Source organism: Narcine bancroftii, chromosome 3 (assembly GCF_036971445.1).
Source record: "Narcine bancroftii isolate sNarBan1 chromosome 3, sNarBan1.hap1, whole genome shotgun sequence".
In the NCBI taxonomy this organism is placed as follows: Eukaryota; Metazoa; Chordata; class Chondrichthyes; order Torpediniformes; family Narcinidae; genus Narcine; species Narcine bancroftii.
In genome coordinates, this window is record NC_091471.1 from 286,145,002 (window position 1) to 286,163,205 (window position 18,204).

An 18,204-nucleotide genomic window follows, 5' to 3' on the forward strand; every position below is an offset into this window, starting at 1 on the left:
TCCCTAGATGCAACAAACACAGAATCCCCTCATCCTCACCAGCCTCCACATCAAACACGTTATCCACCAGAATTTCCAGTACTTACACCAGGATCCCACCAACAGAAACATTTTTCATTCTCCTCTCCTCTCGGCCTTCTGCAGGGACTGCTCCTTCCATGATTCCCTAGTGCACTATCCCTCCCAACTCATTGCACCCCCAGCACCTGCCTGCAGGAGGTGCAACACTTGAGCCCACACCTTCCCCCCCACACCAAACAAGCTTTTCAAGTGAAGCAATACTTCACGTACATCCAGAGGGCATATTTACATCCAGAAGACTTATTTACTACATCCGATGCACACTTTGTGACACTCTCTACATGAGCGAGACTAGGTGATCGCTTCGCTTAGGACCTCCTCTCCATTCGCAACCACAGTGACCTCCCACTGGTCAACCATTTCAATTCCAGGTCACACTCCTACGCTCACATATCTGTCTGTGGCCATGTGTACTATCCCACCCTGACCACCTGCAGAATGGAGGAACGACAACACCTTATTTTCCGTCTGGGCACTCTCCAGCCTGACGACATTAACATTGACTTTACTACCTTCAACTAAACATGCTTACCTTTTCTTTTCCCTCCCCCTTTTTCTGTCTTTCCAGTTCTCCTACCCATCCAATCATCCCTTCTCCCCCTCATTGCTGCTATCCCTCCCTCCTTTCTCCATCTATCATCTGCCTTTGTAAACCCCCCTCCCCCCACCTCCCTCTAGTCGTTTGTTCGGATGCTTGCCGGCTCATACTTTGATGAAGGGCTCGAGCCCGAAATGTTGGTTATGTATCTTTACCTTTGCCACATAAAGGATATTGTTTGATCTGCTGATTTTCTTCAGCATTTTATTCCAACGGTGATTACAGAATTTTGTGATTTTCTTCAGACCCTTGATCCAGATTTACCAATCAGATGTTGGTGTAGCCCAGGATCATGCCAATGGAGGTCAAGAACCAAGAATAATGCAGAGTTGGTATGGATTGAAATTAAGAATGCGTCAACTTGCAAGAATAATACCTGGCATTATCTCTTACTGGAACAGGGGTGAAGCCCTTTGATACCACCTGTCCAGTGGGCCTCATTCTCTATCATGCAAGCACACACATAGTCATGCCAGCATCAGTTCAGGCCCATAGTATCTTTTAATATATTAATATTGCATGGTAACAGGCCCTTCTGGTCCATGCCCCTGTGCTGTCCAAATATAGTCAAGTGATCAATTAACATAAGAACCCAACATTTAATATATTTGACGTATATAAAAATTTAAAGATTGTATGAATATATTTATGGAAAATGAAAAAATAGAATATTTAAAAAAATTAACCTACTAACCCTTTATGTTTTTGGAATATGAGAGTAAACCAGAGGAAACCCACAGAGTCACTGTACAAACTCCTTATAGGTAGCTGTGGATACGAACACAGGTCACTGGCACTATAATAATGTTGCGCTAACCGTGCTGCCTTGTCTTGAAACCCAAGCGTTTGGGCAATGCTACGTTAGACAGCGACCACACCTCGGCTTACAAATTGCACTAACCAGGAGTTTTGAGCTCATAATGGACATGCAAAAGCATCTATGTAGTGGAATAATGGTTAAGTTCCATAATCTCAGCTTCCTTATTCTCGACTTCCAAATGCAATGCTGATCTCCAGTTAGTTATGTACATTAAGGTACATATGTGTTTATTGTGAAGTTGACACTTGATCCAGGCTTGTCAATCAGTAGCCAGTGAAGAACATTTGAGCATAAGAAATAGGAGCAAGAATCGGCTATTTGGCCTATTGAGCTTGCTCCGTTATTCAGTAAAATCATGGCAGCTCCATCTACCTTCCTTTTCCCCGTAACTGTTTATGTAAAATTCTATCTATCTTTGTCTTAAAAACATATTGAATGAGGAAGCCACCACTGCTTCCTTGGTCAGAGAATTCCACAGATTGGCTGCACTTTGGGAAAAGCATTTCCTCCTTATCTCTGTCCTAAATCATCTTCCCCACATCTTGAATATATATCCCCTAGATCTAGTCTCGCCTACCAGTGGAAACAACTTTTCTGCCTCTCCCTTATCTATCCTTTTCATAATTTAATGTGTTTCGATAAGGTCCCCTCCCATTCTTCTGAGTCCCACTGATTATAGCCCTCGGTAACTCAATCCCCTCATAGGCTAACCCCCCCCATATCTCTGGAATCAACAATTCCTTCCTTGGGGAATAATTCTGCATCTGATGTGGGAACAAACATTTGTAGTTTAGTCCAATGTGCTGAAGAATAACGAGTACTATTTCGCTGCCAATGAAGATGAACCAAAGGGCCTTTCAGCCTTAAGGTTGCAAATGGAATATTCCACTATGAATCCAAGGAACAGATGTAAATGTTATAATTTAAACCAGGTGTGGCCAACCTTTTAATTTAAAATTTTTAATTTAGACATACAGCACAGTAACAGGCCATTTCGGCCTATGTGTCCGCGCTGCCCAATTAAACTACACTTCTGGTACGTACACGTGGCCTGAAATGGCCTGTTACCGTGCTGTATGTCTAACTTAAAGATTAAATATTAAAAGGTTGGCTACCCCTAATTTAAACCTTTTGAGGCCTCATTTTGAGTTGTGTGAGGTAAACTGACTTCACTGGTTCCTATCGTCAACCAATTGGTCCATAATTCAAGAAAGGGAGTGAGAGTAATGAATTGCTGGGTGATCCTATCAGCACAGTGGTATTAGTAGCTGAAATTATTTTATAAATCATAAGAACATATGTGAAGAGAATCATTTGCTGCATTGTGTGACTGTTTCTTATCTTTTAAAGATGCATCTTTCATCTCATTCTAATCTTTAATCTTACATATAGCATGATTACACCTGTGCTTTTCCATATTGCATTTTTTGATGCAAAGATTATTGAGAGATATACTTTTTGAAAGTTACATAAATGATGCTGCGCTGATTCTGATGTCCTTCTGAAATTTAATGCACTGCTACAGCTATCTTAGGTTTACCTCATGAACACTCAACCTTCTTTAAGAGAGGTAAGAATGTTATTACTTTCCACGATCTCCCTGACTATTGGTTATCCATTCTTCCATTTTTATACGCTCCGTATATTTTATTCCACGAGTTATTGCTTTAACATCTGAATCTTTTGTGGAGTTCAGGTTGCCAAGCGATAGGAAGGATGCCATTAAGATGGAAAGGATGCAGAAAAGACTCACAAAGATGCTAATGAGATTGGTGGCTTGAGTTATAAGGAGAGATTGGACAGGCTGGATTTTTTTCGCTGGAGCATAGGAGGCTGAGAGGTACCTTATGGAGGTTTATAAAATAATGAGGGATATTAATAATGCAAATGTCACAGTCTTTCCACTGGGTTTGATAGCTTAAAACAAGAAGGCATAGGTCAGATGGCAGTGGGTATATGAAACGAGCTGTTGGAACAAGCTTTAGAGTTGGGTACACTTACAACATCTAAAATACATTTAGAGAGGGAGATGGTTAGGAAAGGTTTAGTGGGATATCGGCTCAATGTAGGCAAATGGGATTGACTCATGTAGGCACCTTGGTTAGCATGGATGCATTGAAAGGAAGGGTCTGTTTCACTGCAGTATATTGCTTGGACTCTCACCATGAATTCTTTACTTCACAGTTTAAGTAACCCTTCACAGCAGGTTAACACTCTTGAGATTTAACAGATTTACATTTCACTCAGGCACAATTACTATGTAATAATAAACATTTGAGGGCAAGCAGATTCTGGAATAAAATATTTTGAATAAATCCTAGAAACCTTTAACTGGATTAAACATTCATTTTGAAACTAACCTGAAAGAGTCTAATGTTCCCAAGCTGATGGTTACCCACAACAGTGAATGAGTCAGCTTTTTAGCATCAGGTGAAATCCCTCTTCACTTTTATACGGAAATACTCTCAATCTTAATGAGAAGTTACATAGTGGCCTGGTGGATGCAAGCATCTGCTTCTGCCCATCCTTTTCCTTGGACACTGTAGAAATTCTGCCCAACCTGCAGGAAAAAAGAATCTCAAGATTGTATGTACTCTGAGAAAAAATCTGAAGTTCCAACTTTGATGTGATTCCCAACAAACTTTTCTTAAAATAATTTGGAAGTTCGATCCTTGACCCAAAGGTTTCCAAGAGTGCCCTGCTCTCTTCTTTCCCTGGGGGTGTGGGTCCCAGCAATTCAGTCAATGTTACATTTACAGGAGAATCTGACAGCTGGTGAAGCCCATAGAGACTAATTGACCATTAGTGTCAATGAATGATTCTAAATGTCCTTGATGTTTACAAACACTTGAGATTTTAGTACGAAACAAAAATATATAACGTTAAAACTTATTTTATTGATAAAATAAAATGCCTACTTTAAAGGAGTTGGAACTAAACAATTGTGGCGGCTCACCCATTCAGCAAGTGAACTGGCTCCAGTGGTCGTTGGTGGGTCTGCAGCCAGTGGCATCTACGGGGACCTTCAGTACGGGGCAAAGCCTCAGCCCAGAAGCCGACATCACTTTCTACCCACTGGGCGTGAGGGTAACTGGGAAGCGCGGGCTTCTTAAGTGCGTGATTTTGAATTAGTAAATCAGTTGAACCGAAATTCTACTCACCTCTTTTGCTCACAGTGGCATTCCAGCCACATTGGTGACCCCAAAGATCAATGGTAATTGGACCTGACACCAACAACACAATCGACATGGACAACGTGAACTATTCAGCTCTTCAGAATGCATTTTCACTTAAACTGCCAGCTTTCTGGACCACTCAGCCCCTCATCTGGTTTCTACAAGCAGAGGCCCAGTTCTGGGTCAGAAACGTTTTCTCCAATGAGACCAGATATTATTACGTGGTGGCTGCTCTTAACCAGAAAATGGTGGGCTGAGTAATGGACTTTCTGCAAGTGGCTTGCCCGTTGAGGCGAGTGGTGATGTTGCTGGCACTGCGAGCACTACTAGAGGAGAACGACGCCAGTAACTCGACCTTGAGGAGGAATCCGATAATGGAACCACCGTCGGTGAAGAGAGTTACACTAGCATGGATGAAGAAGATGATAATGGTAAGGCCAAAAAGACAAAGGAAGGTTAAATATACCACTGAGGATGTAATGAAGGCTTTGGATAAGAAAGAAGAGCATTCAAATAAAAAACATAATATTTTAACTGTCATGACCGAACTGGAAGGAGCTATTGGAAGCCTGAATGAAAGAGTAGAGAATATGGAGGAGAAAATGGATAGAATGGAAAAAAAATAGAAAACGCAATAGATGGATGGTTTGCAGAAAGAAATAATATTTAGGAAAAATTTGATATATTAGAAAACTTCAGCAGAAGGAATATTAAAATCAGTGGTCTTAAAGAAGGAGTGAAACCTATCCACTTCTGCCAGGAATGGTTACCTAAGGTTTTGGATGAGGAAAATATTGGAACACATTTCAAAATCGAGAGGGCATATAGGTCCCTACATTGGCCCAAATGCCATGTTCTGTATTGATTAAATGTTTAAGATACCAAGTCAGGGAAAAAAAATACTGAGCGCTGCAGCGAAGGGAGCAAAATCCGAGGGAGACAAAGTACTATTTTACCCAGATATAAGTGCAGTATTACTAAAATGCAGATGGGAATTCAATCCAGTAAAAAGATCCCTTTGGCAGAAAGGATATAACTTTATGTTTGAAGATCACAGTGCTGAGAAGAAAAGATTTTATTTGGATCTTAAATTTGCAACAGACTTTGTGAACAAACTGATGGAACTTAAAGACTGACATGGTGTAATTATTTTAAGAAATGTTTATTTTTCTTCCTTACTCTTGTACAGTACAACTCCGATTATCTAAAATAGTTGAGACCGGGCCTATTTCGGATAAACATATTTTTCAGAGAACCGGTAATTTTTAAAAATTGCCCAGAGGCAACAGTAAATCACTTGTAACAGTGTTTAAACAATAACAAACAAGGGAAGGCTTTTTAAGCATTAAAATAATGTTTAATTCTCACCAAAATACTGCTGGCCACCGGTGATCACTGACACTTCCCCACCAAGACCCCGCACATGCTGGGAACCTGAGGGCCCCACTCCTGCCCGTGAGCTTGAGGTCCCTGCTGTTGCCGCAGGGTGCCAGAGGTTCCCACTGCATCGGGAGCCCAACGACCGAGGAGCCCAACATCCCCGGTAAGTTTGGCTCTGAAAAAAATTTGGATAAATGAGGATTTTGTAGAATCCAATTTCAGATAATTGGAGTTGTACTGTATATAAAGAATGAATTATTATTATTTTGGGAATACTCCAATAGGTTAGGGACGATGGAGACCTGATTTCTTCACATTGTATGTGTGTCTTTTGGTTCAACTCGTAAAATGGAGGGGTAGTGTTGTAAATTCTACTATCAACATGATAAATGTTTTTTTAATATTTATAGACGTCCTATTCTTTTTATTTCCACTTTGTTACTTCTTTCTTTCCTTAACTGGGGTTGTTGGTGACTGCGTTTTGCTCCAGAGGAAAAGAATTGATGGATCTTTGGGGGGGAGGGGTGTGGAAGGAGGGGACGGGGGGGGGGGGGGTAATCTTTAGCTGTGCCTCTCGCTCTCGAGACCTGCGTTAACGTCCCCTCGAGATCTAGGGTAAGTCATGGAAATTTGAAGCCTGTGGAGTAGACGATGGATCCCCAACAATTCCTCTTTCTTTCTTTCTTCTTTCTCTTTTCTTTTTTTCCTTGGGATTTCTTCTTTCTTTAGTAATTATCTCTTTTACTTTCTTTGGGAGGGTGGGGTTGGGTGGGATGAGATTATAGATAGACAATCTATCATGTATAATAGATCACTAGCTCTTTTCTGCTTTTGAAGTATTTTCTTTCTTATCTTGTTGAATGCATGTTTGACTTTAAAAAACATAAATAAACTATTCAAAAAAAATCTCGAAAAACAGCTTGTGATTCCTTTGTGCATTTAACTGTTCATTGTCTGAAATTACTTGACGTTGACCTGTATTTAGCACAAACTGATATAGGTAGGTAATAATGCTGACCATCGTGGTGTTTGCATTTATTTCCATGCAATCAGCTTTATAACACTCCTTGTAAATGAAATAAAATCTCATTTAAATATATAATTATGCCATGAATAATATAACTAGTGGATTAAAATTATGGTTCGACTAATATTGCTGATTTAAAAAATGCACACTGAAAATAATATGTATAGTTTAATCAGTATGTACCTTTGTACAGTGTGAATTTAATTAATTTCAATGCTAAAACGCTTCATAATATACTATATTTATTTCTTTTGAATCTGGTGCAAAAATGTAGATTATTGTTATCTCTGAATCTAAAGCAACTAACATGTAGCTGACCATGAAAAATGTATTCAGTTTTGAGGTTAATGCCAGGAATTTTAATGTTCATAACAAAGCTAAATTGAACAGGAAACTGGAGTCACTTGAATTGAAAAGGTAGATCAGATGGGATAATTGGTATCTGAGGGATGGGGGCATTTTCCCAACACATGGTAGTAATTTATGAACTGATAACCTTGTGCCATTGCATAATATTGGTGGATCCAAATTCCTGAGTAGCATAATTGGAACTTATTCTTGTTTGAGGTTATGTAATGGAACACCAAGTGATGAAAGAGTTTAAAGATTCAACAAGATTCAAAATGTACAGCCTCATTAATGTCTGTCACACTGTCAATAGATTTACATTGTGCGGGTTGTCTGGGAAGCTTTGAAAGAGGGTCTTTATTCATGTTTGTGCTGCATCATCTTTTAATGCTTAAATTACTCTTGCAACCACTGGAAATTCAAATTGTGTTGATTGATATTTTGTAAAACATCATGAAATTATGTAATAATTCAGCCCATGTTTTACATTGAAATCTTCCCTGTTGAGTCTATGATTAATTTCTCCATTTCCTGCTTTGAGTAAACTTGAAGCAAACTCTGTTGTGGATGGATTGCCCATCAAACACTATAATACAGGCATTCATTTGCTTTAGTGTCTTTTGACTAACAATTGGTTGCATTTTTATAAAAATCTCCAACTAACACTATAAAGTAACACCTTCCATTTATTATTTCTTGCAATGTTCAATTTAACATTTGTGGGTAAACTTATACCTCTCATTTTGTTCGTTTTAGATTGGTCACAGTGTTTGAGTTACCGAAAGAAAATAGACACACACACCGAGAGTAGTTCAGTTTATACAAATGTTTATTACAGATTCAAAAGCTGATTTCAAACTACACTATGCAAGCCCTTCCCAACTATACTTGTCAACGCCTGGACTGGTCCCAACTGCCGAAGCGAGGCAACGATTGCACACTTGTAGTAGGCTGTCAGGGTGCCGGTAGCAGCTTCTCCACCTCCCCCGACCGGGACGTTGGCTGGACTCTAGAAGTTCTTTTTCTTGCTGAGAGATGTTGCCACCTCTTGGAGAGTCTCAAACTTCAGCAGCGGGACCATGGCTTATAATACCCAAAAACTGCTTACCCAAGCATCTATTCCCAGCACAGCAAGAAAGATAAGCGAGCAAGCTAGCATGCTAGGCTTCTATTGAATAACATAATTTTCAGCTTATCACTTTGAATACAATGGTTTATTTTGCATCAAGGCTAGGCCTCTGACAGTCTGTGACCAAAACAAGCAGGAAGATTAAATGTTCTTGGTCCACAGATGTCCTTTCGTCAGATAACAGCATCTCTGGCCCCTCGGTGGAATTTAGCTTATGTCTGCTGATTAAAAAAAAATAAGCAGGTTCTCAGCCTTGCAGAAGCAAAGGCTGCAAAAGTAAAAAACACGGTTAGAATCTATCATTACAACCTTTCACTGGCTACTTTGTACATTCATCTCAAACAACAAGATTTTATTATTTTCCTTTTGTGGTTCTCAACCATTTTTACATTTTGGAGCCCCCAGGTTTGTTCAACTTAAAGGAAATTTAAAAGTTTAAACCCCTCCGCCACCATGTCAAAGTGTTGAAGCAATGCCCAATGGACCACAGCTAGAGCAATTAGGTTTTGCATTTGAACTTTAGACAAAAGTAGATTAATAAGGTAAGTTTTGCCTGTTTCACTTACAGAGACTGTTTACATCAGTGGTTCTCAACCTTTTTTGCCCTGGGCCCCACTTTAATTTTAAAAAAACGTGAACCCCACCATTAGCAGAAAGAAGTTATATATTCAAAAGGAGTTTTAATTAAGTCACTTACTGCAAATGTATTTCAAAGCAATTAAGGTCAGGAATACACTGGAACACATATTTCAACTACTATTTCAGTATGTCAACCATCTCAAACACACATTCAATAATTGTCGTCTCTTCAGTGGGAACCTTGCCCCTGATGCTGGCTGCAGATTTTTTTTGATTCGAGGGACTAATTTTGTTAGTTTCAACCTTAAATCTCCATGTTTTGTAATTTCCAGTTGGTTTCTCTGAGCTTGTAGCAAATCACTAACAGGACTGAAGCCACATTTTACTAAACAAGATGATGAAAAATGTATCAATAGTTCCCTTGCTAAAGTAGTTGAGTTTGGGTATTTCTTTTCGATCTCGTTAGACAGACACATCGGGTTCCTTTCATTTGAACAGAGTTTGCACAGATTCATCATGTTGCAACTCAGATAACTCCTCTTGGTATTGGACTGGAACTTCAGATAAGTCCACCAGCAATGGCTGAGTTAAACTAAGAGGGAAAATCCATTGCCTTTAAATCACAAAATCTATCATTGAAGTTGGTAACCATAATGATGTTTGTAGCAGCATTAGTTAGTTCTTACTTATTCAACCAATAGAATCGACTGAAATTTCATGCAGAAATATTCCTTTGGCACAATTCTAGAAGTATCATGAATCCAAATATCTTTGTTTTTGCATCAATGAGCGTCATAATTACTATTTGGAGTTGCTTGTTCAATGTACTTAGTTTCTCAAAAATGTCCATCAAGTAACTCACATAAGCTTTGCCATCTGTTGTTAGCAAAAACTTCATTTCAGGTTTGTCCTTCAAAAACTTGCTGAGGAGATCAAATAGTTCCATAAACCTTTTGAAGCAATAATCTCACATGTTCTGCTTTTTTACCGACACAAAACTGCTTAAGCAGACGTTTACGTTTGGCATTAGCTTTGATGGCATTGATCCACTTGATCACAGAATGTAATATCTCATGTAAAAAAGGGGAAACTTTCTTGGCAACTAAGTTTTCTTGGTGAATAACACAATGCACAACCAACATGTTTGGATTTTCATCCTTCATTAATTTTAAACATCCTGTTTTTTTACCCATCATAGCAGATGCACCATCTGCAGCTCAAGATGCAGTGTTTCTTTTTGGTATTTCATTTTCATCCAAATAATTTTTGAGCTTGCTGTAGATATCAACGACAGTAGTGGTTATTTCTAATGATTCACAAAACAACATATCTTCTTGAAACTCTTCCTGATCAATATATTTCACATATGCCAATAACAGAGCCTCACTGTCCTGTACAGTAGATCCATTCAATTGTATTGAGAACTTTGTGATTTCAACTTCTCAATTAGCTGTTTTTCAACATCTTGACCTACATCATCTATTCTGTTACAGACAGAACTATTACTCAATGGCATTGCTCAGTCATTTTTGTTATCCTTTTGCAAAACTGTTTTGAGAAGCAAATTATATTGCGGGTTTAATCAGTTCCTCCCCAGTCGTATGATTCTTCCCATGTTTTGCTATCAGCAGGGAAATTTCATTGCTAGCTTCAAGGGTACGATTCAGGGCTGTAGTTTGTGCAGCGAATAATGAAGTGATTTTTGATCTTTGTTCAAACTTCTCTTCCAGTGATTTAAAACATTCCAATTTTGAATTGATATGGTTGGGATGTTTTGCCCTCAAATGAGTTTCAAGATGGCCTGCTTTCATTGATTCATTTGTCAAAGCCTGTTGGCATAACAGGCAAAAAGGTGCACGTTCATCGTGTACAGCAGGTATAAATCCAAACTTCAAGCACTCCACTGAATATTGACAAACCCTTTTCTTGCTTGATCTGCTCATTTTGAATATACAACAGCATGAGCTCCCTGAAACAGATTAATACAGCAGCGAGAGCTCCCTGAAACAGATTAATACAGCAGTGCAAGCACCCTGAAACAGATTAATTGATATTTTATTGATTAATGTAATAAAAGGAATGATCAATTCAAAGAAAGAATACTGACCCTAAAAAAAAAGAAAAGAAAAACACTAGCGCAGTTTCTGACATTTTATCTTGCAGAGAGTGCATCAAACTTCGCTAGCCTCGAGCTTTACTTTCTGGGGTCCTTTTTCCAATTTTGGCATCTCCCTCAGGCTGGCACTTGGGGCGGACCAACCCCCTCCCCCCCCACCCCCAATCAATGTGCTAGTGCATAAATATACATACAGATACAGGTCTCACACACTACTGAAGTGAAAAAGTAAAGAGGTATGGACAGAGACATGATTGTTGAGATAATTTGGAATCCACGCCAGCAATGAGATAATTTGGAATGGATGATAATAAGAGCAGTCAGAAAAAATATAATTATAATGTTAACTAAGAATAACAACACTTAAAATAAGTGAAGGAATGAAGAAACAACAGAGAAACACCAGAAGAACAAAAACATTATGAAAATAAAAAGAACAAAGTGATTTTACTTGGAAGTTACAATTGTGTGGTTACTCGCAGTGTTGCCAAGTCATATCTTTCACACCAACAGAACAAGTTTATTTTTTCAAACCAACTTTTAAATTATTTTTCAAAATATTCCTATGCCAAGCTCCAAGTCCCACCAAAATAGTTCCATGTCCCACCTTGAGAATCTATGGCTTACATTGACCAAGCAATCATTTTTTTCTTGGATGCTTTTAATGATCTTAGAATTTATGTGGTATTGCACTAAACTTGGAACTGGCTTAAATCATAGCTGGTCTTTAGCAGAAAGTCAGTGCATAACTTTTCAGTTTCTCTTTATGGTTCGGGTAGACCAGAGTATTTTTGTCAAGTCCAACCAAATAGTACTTCAAAAATAGATCTGAAAAAATATCAATTTTCAATAGGGAAAATGAATCGAAGGCCCCCTTTGAGTTGTGTGGTATTAGAAAAGCTTATAATGTCATGAACATCCTTGTGTGTAATCTGACATTTCAGATGAACAGGTTGTTTCATTACTGAGCTAAGTGGGGGATGCATGGATATTCTAATTTAGTGCAACTATTTAGATAGTCAATGAAAATTTGAAATTACAGGTGTCTACATTCTCTAGTTCCTTTGGCTTTTTAAAAAAAAAACTTTTTTCACACTATGAACCATATTAATCAAAATACACACAAACATTTCCCTCTAATATACATAGAGGCATTTTCTCCCCTTTTTTCTCCCTTCCCTCCATCCTTCCCCTCCAAATCAACATATACAATAAAATAAACCTATTAAACAATGTCATCACACAATGAAAACAAATAAGAAAATTGTGTCATCTACTTTTACGCACTGGATCAGGTCATTTCGTCTTCTTCTCATTCTATCATTTTAGGGGGTGGAGGTCCGCGGTAGGCCCTCTCTGTTGTGTTCCATGTACGGTTCCCAAATTTGTTCAAATAATGTGACTTTATTTTTTAGATTATATGTTATTTTTTTCCAGTGGAATACATTTATTCATTTCTATGTATTCTCAGGCTCTAGTCTGATTTCCAAGTTGACATTAAACATTTTTTTGCTACAGCTAAGGCTATCATAATAAATCTTTTTTTCGCTTCATCCAGTTTGAGGCCTAATTCTTTACTTCTTATATTACTTAGAAGAAAGATCTCTGAATTTTTTGGTATGTTGCTTTTTGTGATTTTATTTAATACCTGATTTAGATCTTCCCAAAACTTTTTCACTTTCTCACATGCCCAAATTGCATGTACTGTTGTTCCCGTTTCCTTCTTACAGCGAAAACATCTATCTGATAATGTTGGATCCCATTTATTTAACTTTTGGGGCATGATATATAACCTGTGTAACCAATTATATTGTATCATGCATAACCTTGTATTTATTATATTTCTCATAGTTCCAGAGCATAACTTTTCCCATATTTCATTTTTTATCTTTATGTTTAGATCTTTTTCCTACTTTTGTTTGGGTTTATAGCTTATTTCATCATTTTCTTTCTCTTGCAGCTTGATGTACATGTCTGTTATAAATCTTTTAATTATCATTGTGTCTGTAATCACATATTCAAAGCTGCTTCCGTCTGGTAATCTCAGTCTACTTCCCAATTTGTCCTTTAAGTAGGTTTTCAGTTGGTGGTTTGCAAACATTGTACCATGAGTTATTCCATATTTGTACTTCATTTGTTCAAATGATAATAAATTATTTCCCAAAAAACAATTTTCTATTTTTTAAATTTCTTTTCTCTCCCATTCTCTAAAGGAAAGGTTATCTATTGTGAAAGGGATTAATTGATTTTGTGTCAATAATAATTTTGGTAGTTGGTAATTTGTTTTTTTCTTTCTAAGTGAATCTTCTTCCATATTTGAGTAAATGGTGCAGTACTGGTGAACTTCTATATTGCACCAGTTTTTCATCCCACTTATAAAGTATATGTTCTGGTACCTTCTCCCCTATTTTATCTAGCTCTATCTTGGTCCAATCTGGTTTTTCCCTTGTTTGATAAAAATCTAATAGATACCTTAATTGTGCTGCTCTATAATAATTTTTAAAGTTTGGTAGCTGCAAACCTCCTTGTTTGTACCATTCTGTTAATTTATCTAGCGCTATCCTCGGTTTCCCCCCTTTCCATAAAAATTTCCTTATTATTCTCTTTAGTTCATTGAAGAATTTATCTGTTAAGGGAATTGGTAACGATTGAAATAGATATTGTATCCTTGGGAAGATATTCATTTTAATGCAATTTACCCTTCCTATCAGTGTTAGTGGCAATTCTTTCCAATGTTCTAAGTCATCCTGTAATTTCTTCATTAATGGCTGATAATTTAATTTCTATAGGTGGCCTAAATTATTATCTAATCTAATACCTAGGTATCGGATTGCTAGTGTTTGCCATTTAAATGGTGATTCTTTTTTAAACTCTGTGTAATCTGCATTATTCATTGTGATCGCTTCACTTTTATTTGCGTTGATCTTGTACCCCGATATTTCTCCATATTCCTTCAATTTCTTATGTATTTCTTTTATTGATATTTCTGGTTCTGTTAAGTATACGATGATGTCATCTGCAAATGAACTGATTTTATATTCCTTCTCCTTTATTTTTATGCCTTTTATTTTATTTTCTGTTCTTATCAGTTCTGCCAATGGTTCTATTGCTAAAGCGAACAGTGAAGGAGATAGTGGACATCCCTGCCTGGTTGACCTGCTTAATTTATATTGGTTCGATATATATCCATTTACTGTCACCTTTGCCAATGGTCCCTTAAATAATGCTTTAATCTAATTAATATATTTCTCTGGTAGGTTGAACCTCTGTATACTTTGAATAAATAATTCCATTCTACCCTGTCAAAGGCTTTCTCCCCGTCTAAAGCAACAGCCACTGTTGGTATCTTATTTCCTTGTACTGCATGTATTAGGTTAATGAACTTACAGACATTGTCCATTGTTCGTCTTTTCTTAATAAATCCTGTTTGATCTAGTTTTACTATTTTTGGTACATAGTTGGCCAATCTGTTTGCTAATAGTTTTGCTATTATCTTATAATCTGAATTAAGTAGAGATACTGGTCTATTTGATGCTGATGTTAGTGGATCTTTCCCTGACTTTGGTATTACTGTAATTATTGCTGTTTTACATGAATCTGGGAAGTTTTGTGTTTCTTCTATCTGGTTCATTACTTCCAGGAGAGGAGGAATTAATAACTCTTTAAATGTTTTATAGAATTCTATTAGGAGTCCATCCTGTCCAGGTGTTTTGTTGTTCGGCAGGTTTTTTAATATATCCTGTATTTCCTCTATTTCAAATGGTTTTATCAATTTGTTTTGCTCCTCTTCTTGCAATTTCAGTACAATTTTAGCTAAAAACTCATCTATTTTGGCTCTTTCCCTTCGTTCTCAGTTCGGTATAATTGTTCATAGAATTCCTTAAAGTTTTCATTGATCTCTGTTGGGTTATATGTAATTTGTTTGTCCTTTTTCCTTGATGCCAATACAGTTCTTTTAGCTTGTTCTGTTTTAAGTTGCCAGGCTAATATTTTGTGTGTTTTTTCTCCTAGTTTATAATACTTTTGCTTTATTTACATTATGTTCTTCTCCACCTCATACGTTTGTATAGTTTCGTATTTTATTTTTTTTGTCCGCCAATTCTCTTCTTTTTGTTGTATCTTACCTTGTTGTTCGTTCTTTTTCTGTATTTACTATTTCCCTTTCCAGCTATTCTATTTCCTGATTGTAGTCCTTCTTCATCTTAGTTACATAACTTATTATCTGCCCTCTAATTAAGGCTTTCATTGCATCCCATAATACAAATTTATCTTTCACTGATTCCGTATTTATTTCAAAGTACATTTTAATTCTCTAAAATCCTGTCTTTTAAGTAGCATGGAGTTTAATCTCCATCTATATGTTCTTGGTGGGATTTCCTCTAGTTCTATTGCTAATAACAGGGGTGAATGATCAGAGAACAATCTAGCTTTATATTCCATTTTCCTAACTCTCCCTTTTATATGGGCTGACAACAGGAACAGGTCAATCCTTCAGTATGTTTTATGTCTACTCGAATAACATGAGTATTCCTTCTCCTTTGGGTGTTGCCTCCTCCGTATATCCAAAAGTTGCATTTCCTGCTTTGATTTAACTATAAATTTGGCTACTTTGTTCTTTTTGCTAGTCTTTGGTCCAGTTTTATCCAGCTTTGGGTCCAAATTAATGTTAAAATCCCCTCCTATCAATATATTCCCCTGCGTATCTTCAAAAAAAATATCTTGGATAAACTTTTGATCCTCTTCATTAGGTGCATATATATTGACCAAATTCCAAAATTCTGAATATATCTGACACTTTATCATTACATATCTCCCTGCTGGATCTATTATTTCCTCCTCTATTTTGATTGGTACATTTCTATTGATTAATATAGCTACACCACTGGCTTTTGAATTATATAATGCTGCCGTTACGTGGCCTACCCAGTCTCTCCTTAATTTATTACGTTCCTCTTCAGTTAGGTGTGTTTCTTGAATGAATGCTATATCTTTTCAGTAAATTTAATAGCCTCTTCCTTTTGATTTGGTTATGTATTCCATTAATATTTATAGTCATATAGTTCAATATGGCTATCTCATACTCTGTTTACACCTCATTTCTGCTTTCTCACCACCACCTTTCCCCTTTTCCCCATTTTCATCTCTCAGTTTTCTTTTTTTGACTCAATCTATGACAACACTTCTAAAACATAAAATACTTCAACCACTCCCACATCTAAAAATTCCCTTAACCCCAAGTGTCCCCCCCCCCCCCCCTCTGAGTCACCCCTTGTCCCTTGCCGGACAACCACAACTCCCCTCTCCATTCAGATTATGAACCCGTTCGCAAGTGTCAACTGATTTCGCAGTGACTGTTATTATCTTCCACCCAACCCCCTCCAGAAAAGACTTTTATCTTCACATTAAAACAAAGCTCCTTCTCTTTTTCCCCTCCTCTTTTTTTCCCCCATTTTCCCTTACTTCCCTTTTCTTCCCTTCTTTAGTTCTTACTTATACATTATTTTTATATGTTTATATGTAGTTTATCATCGTTCTTCGTTGTTGAAACATCTCTTCATCTCTCTTTTTGACCTGCAGGCATTCTGCAAATTCTCGTGCTTTCTCCGGATCCGAGAACAGTCTGTTTTGCTCCACCGGGATAAATATTTTAAGCTCCGCTGGATATTTTAACATAAATTTATAGCCTTTTTTCCATAGGATCGATTTTGCTGTGTTAAACTCCTTCCGCTTCTTTAGGAGTTCAAAACTTATGTCTGGGTAAAAAAAAATATTTGACCCTTGTAATCCAATGGTTTTTTGTCTTCTCTAATTTTATTCCTTGCCCTCTCCAATATATTTTCTCTTGTCGTGTGTCTCAGAAATTTTACTAAAACAGATCTTGGTTTTTGTTGTCTGTGGTTTCGGGGCTAGTGATCTGTGTGCCCTTTCTATTTCCATTCCTTCCTGTAATTCTGGCATTCCCAGGACTTTTGGGATCCATTCTTTTATAGATTCTTTCATATCTTTGCCGTCTTCATCTTCCCTAAGGCCCACTATCTTTATATTGTTTCTCCTACTATAATTTTCCATTATATCCATCTTCTGAGCCAACAACTCCTGTGACTCTAACTTTTTGTCACTTTCTTCCAATTTTCTTTTTAAGTCGTTCACTTCCATTTCTACAGCCATTTCTCGTTCTTCCACCTTTTCTAATCTTTTTCCTATTTCTGTTATGACCAGCTCTAATCTACTCACTTTTTCTTCTGTACTTTTCATTTTTCTTTTCATTTCACTAAATTCTAGTGTCAACCATTATTTTAATGCTCTCATTTGTTCTTGAAATTTTTTAAAATCTATGTACTGTCCATTTATTTTACCTTCTATTCTTCTGTGGAGAACTTGGTGTTCTCCTTCTTCTTCTTCTGTGTCTGCTTTTGGGTTTGTGTCTTCTACTTCTTTTCCTTGTATCTGTGTCTCTTCTGACTTTCTTGTTGAGCTGTTTGCCTCAGTTTGTTGGGTGTTTTTTTTTCATGGCTGCTTGATGTTGACCCTCTTCCTCTGGGCTAGTTATCTTTTGGGCTTCCTTTCGCTGTTTTTCTTTCTTATCACTCCCTTTCCCATTGCTTTCCTTCCAGCTGAGAGCCCTGCCGTTGGGCATCTCTCAGCTGGTCGTGCTGTGTAGGTTCACTCCACAGCTGGTCCCCCCTCCCGTTGGTGTTCTCCTTTTCCTTGTTGTGCGCATTGCACACCTCTGTTTGGCTCAGTGAGCCATTTTTGCAGTCCTGCGGTCGGGAGGTCGCGACCCTGCGGGGTCTCCACTAACCACGGGGAGCGGGTTCCTCTGTCCACGGCGGGTCCCTGCTTCTTCATACAGGCAAGGCCTTCTCCTTTCTCTTCCGGCGTCTTTCCTTTTTTCCCCTTTGTTTTTGGTTTTTCCTTTTTACGTGCCATTTTCTTTCTTTTCTCCACAC

At 37.6% G+C, this 18,204-nt stretch overlaps 1 protein-coding gene across 8 annotated transcripts in view; it reads left to right on the top strand.

Moving 5' to 3' along the window:
• Window positions 1-18,204, top strand: part of eps15l1a (epidermal growth factor receptor pathway substrate 15-like 1a) — a 375,808-nt gene that overhangs the window by 191,345 nt on the left and 166,259 nt on the right. Inside the window, exon 21 of one of the 8 annotated variants that reach the window (XM_069928482.1) lies at window positions 925-947. The exons of the other annotated variants lie outside the window; for them this stretch is intronic. Coding sequence (XP_069784583.1) covers window positions 925-932 — 8 coding nt within the window. The 3' untranslated portion in view covers window positions 933-947. Of the gene's footprint in view, window positions 1-924; window positions 948-18,204 lie in introns of those variants that run through there. 8 annotated transcript variants of the gene reach the window in all.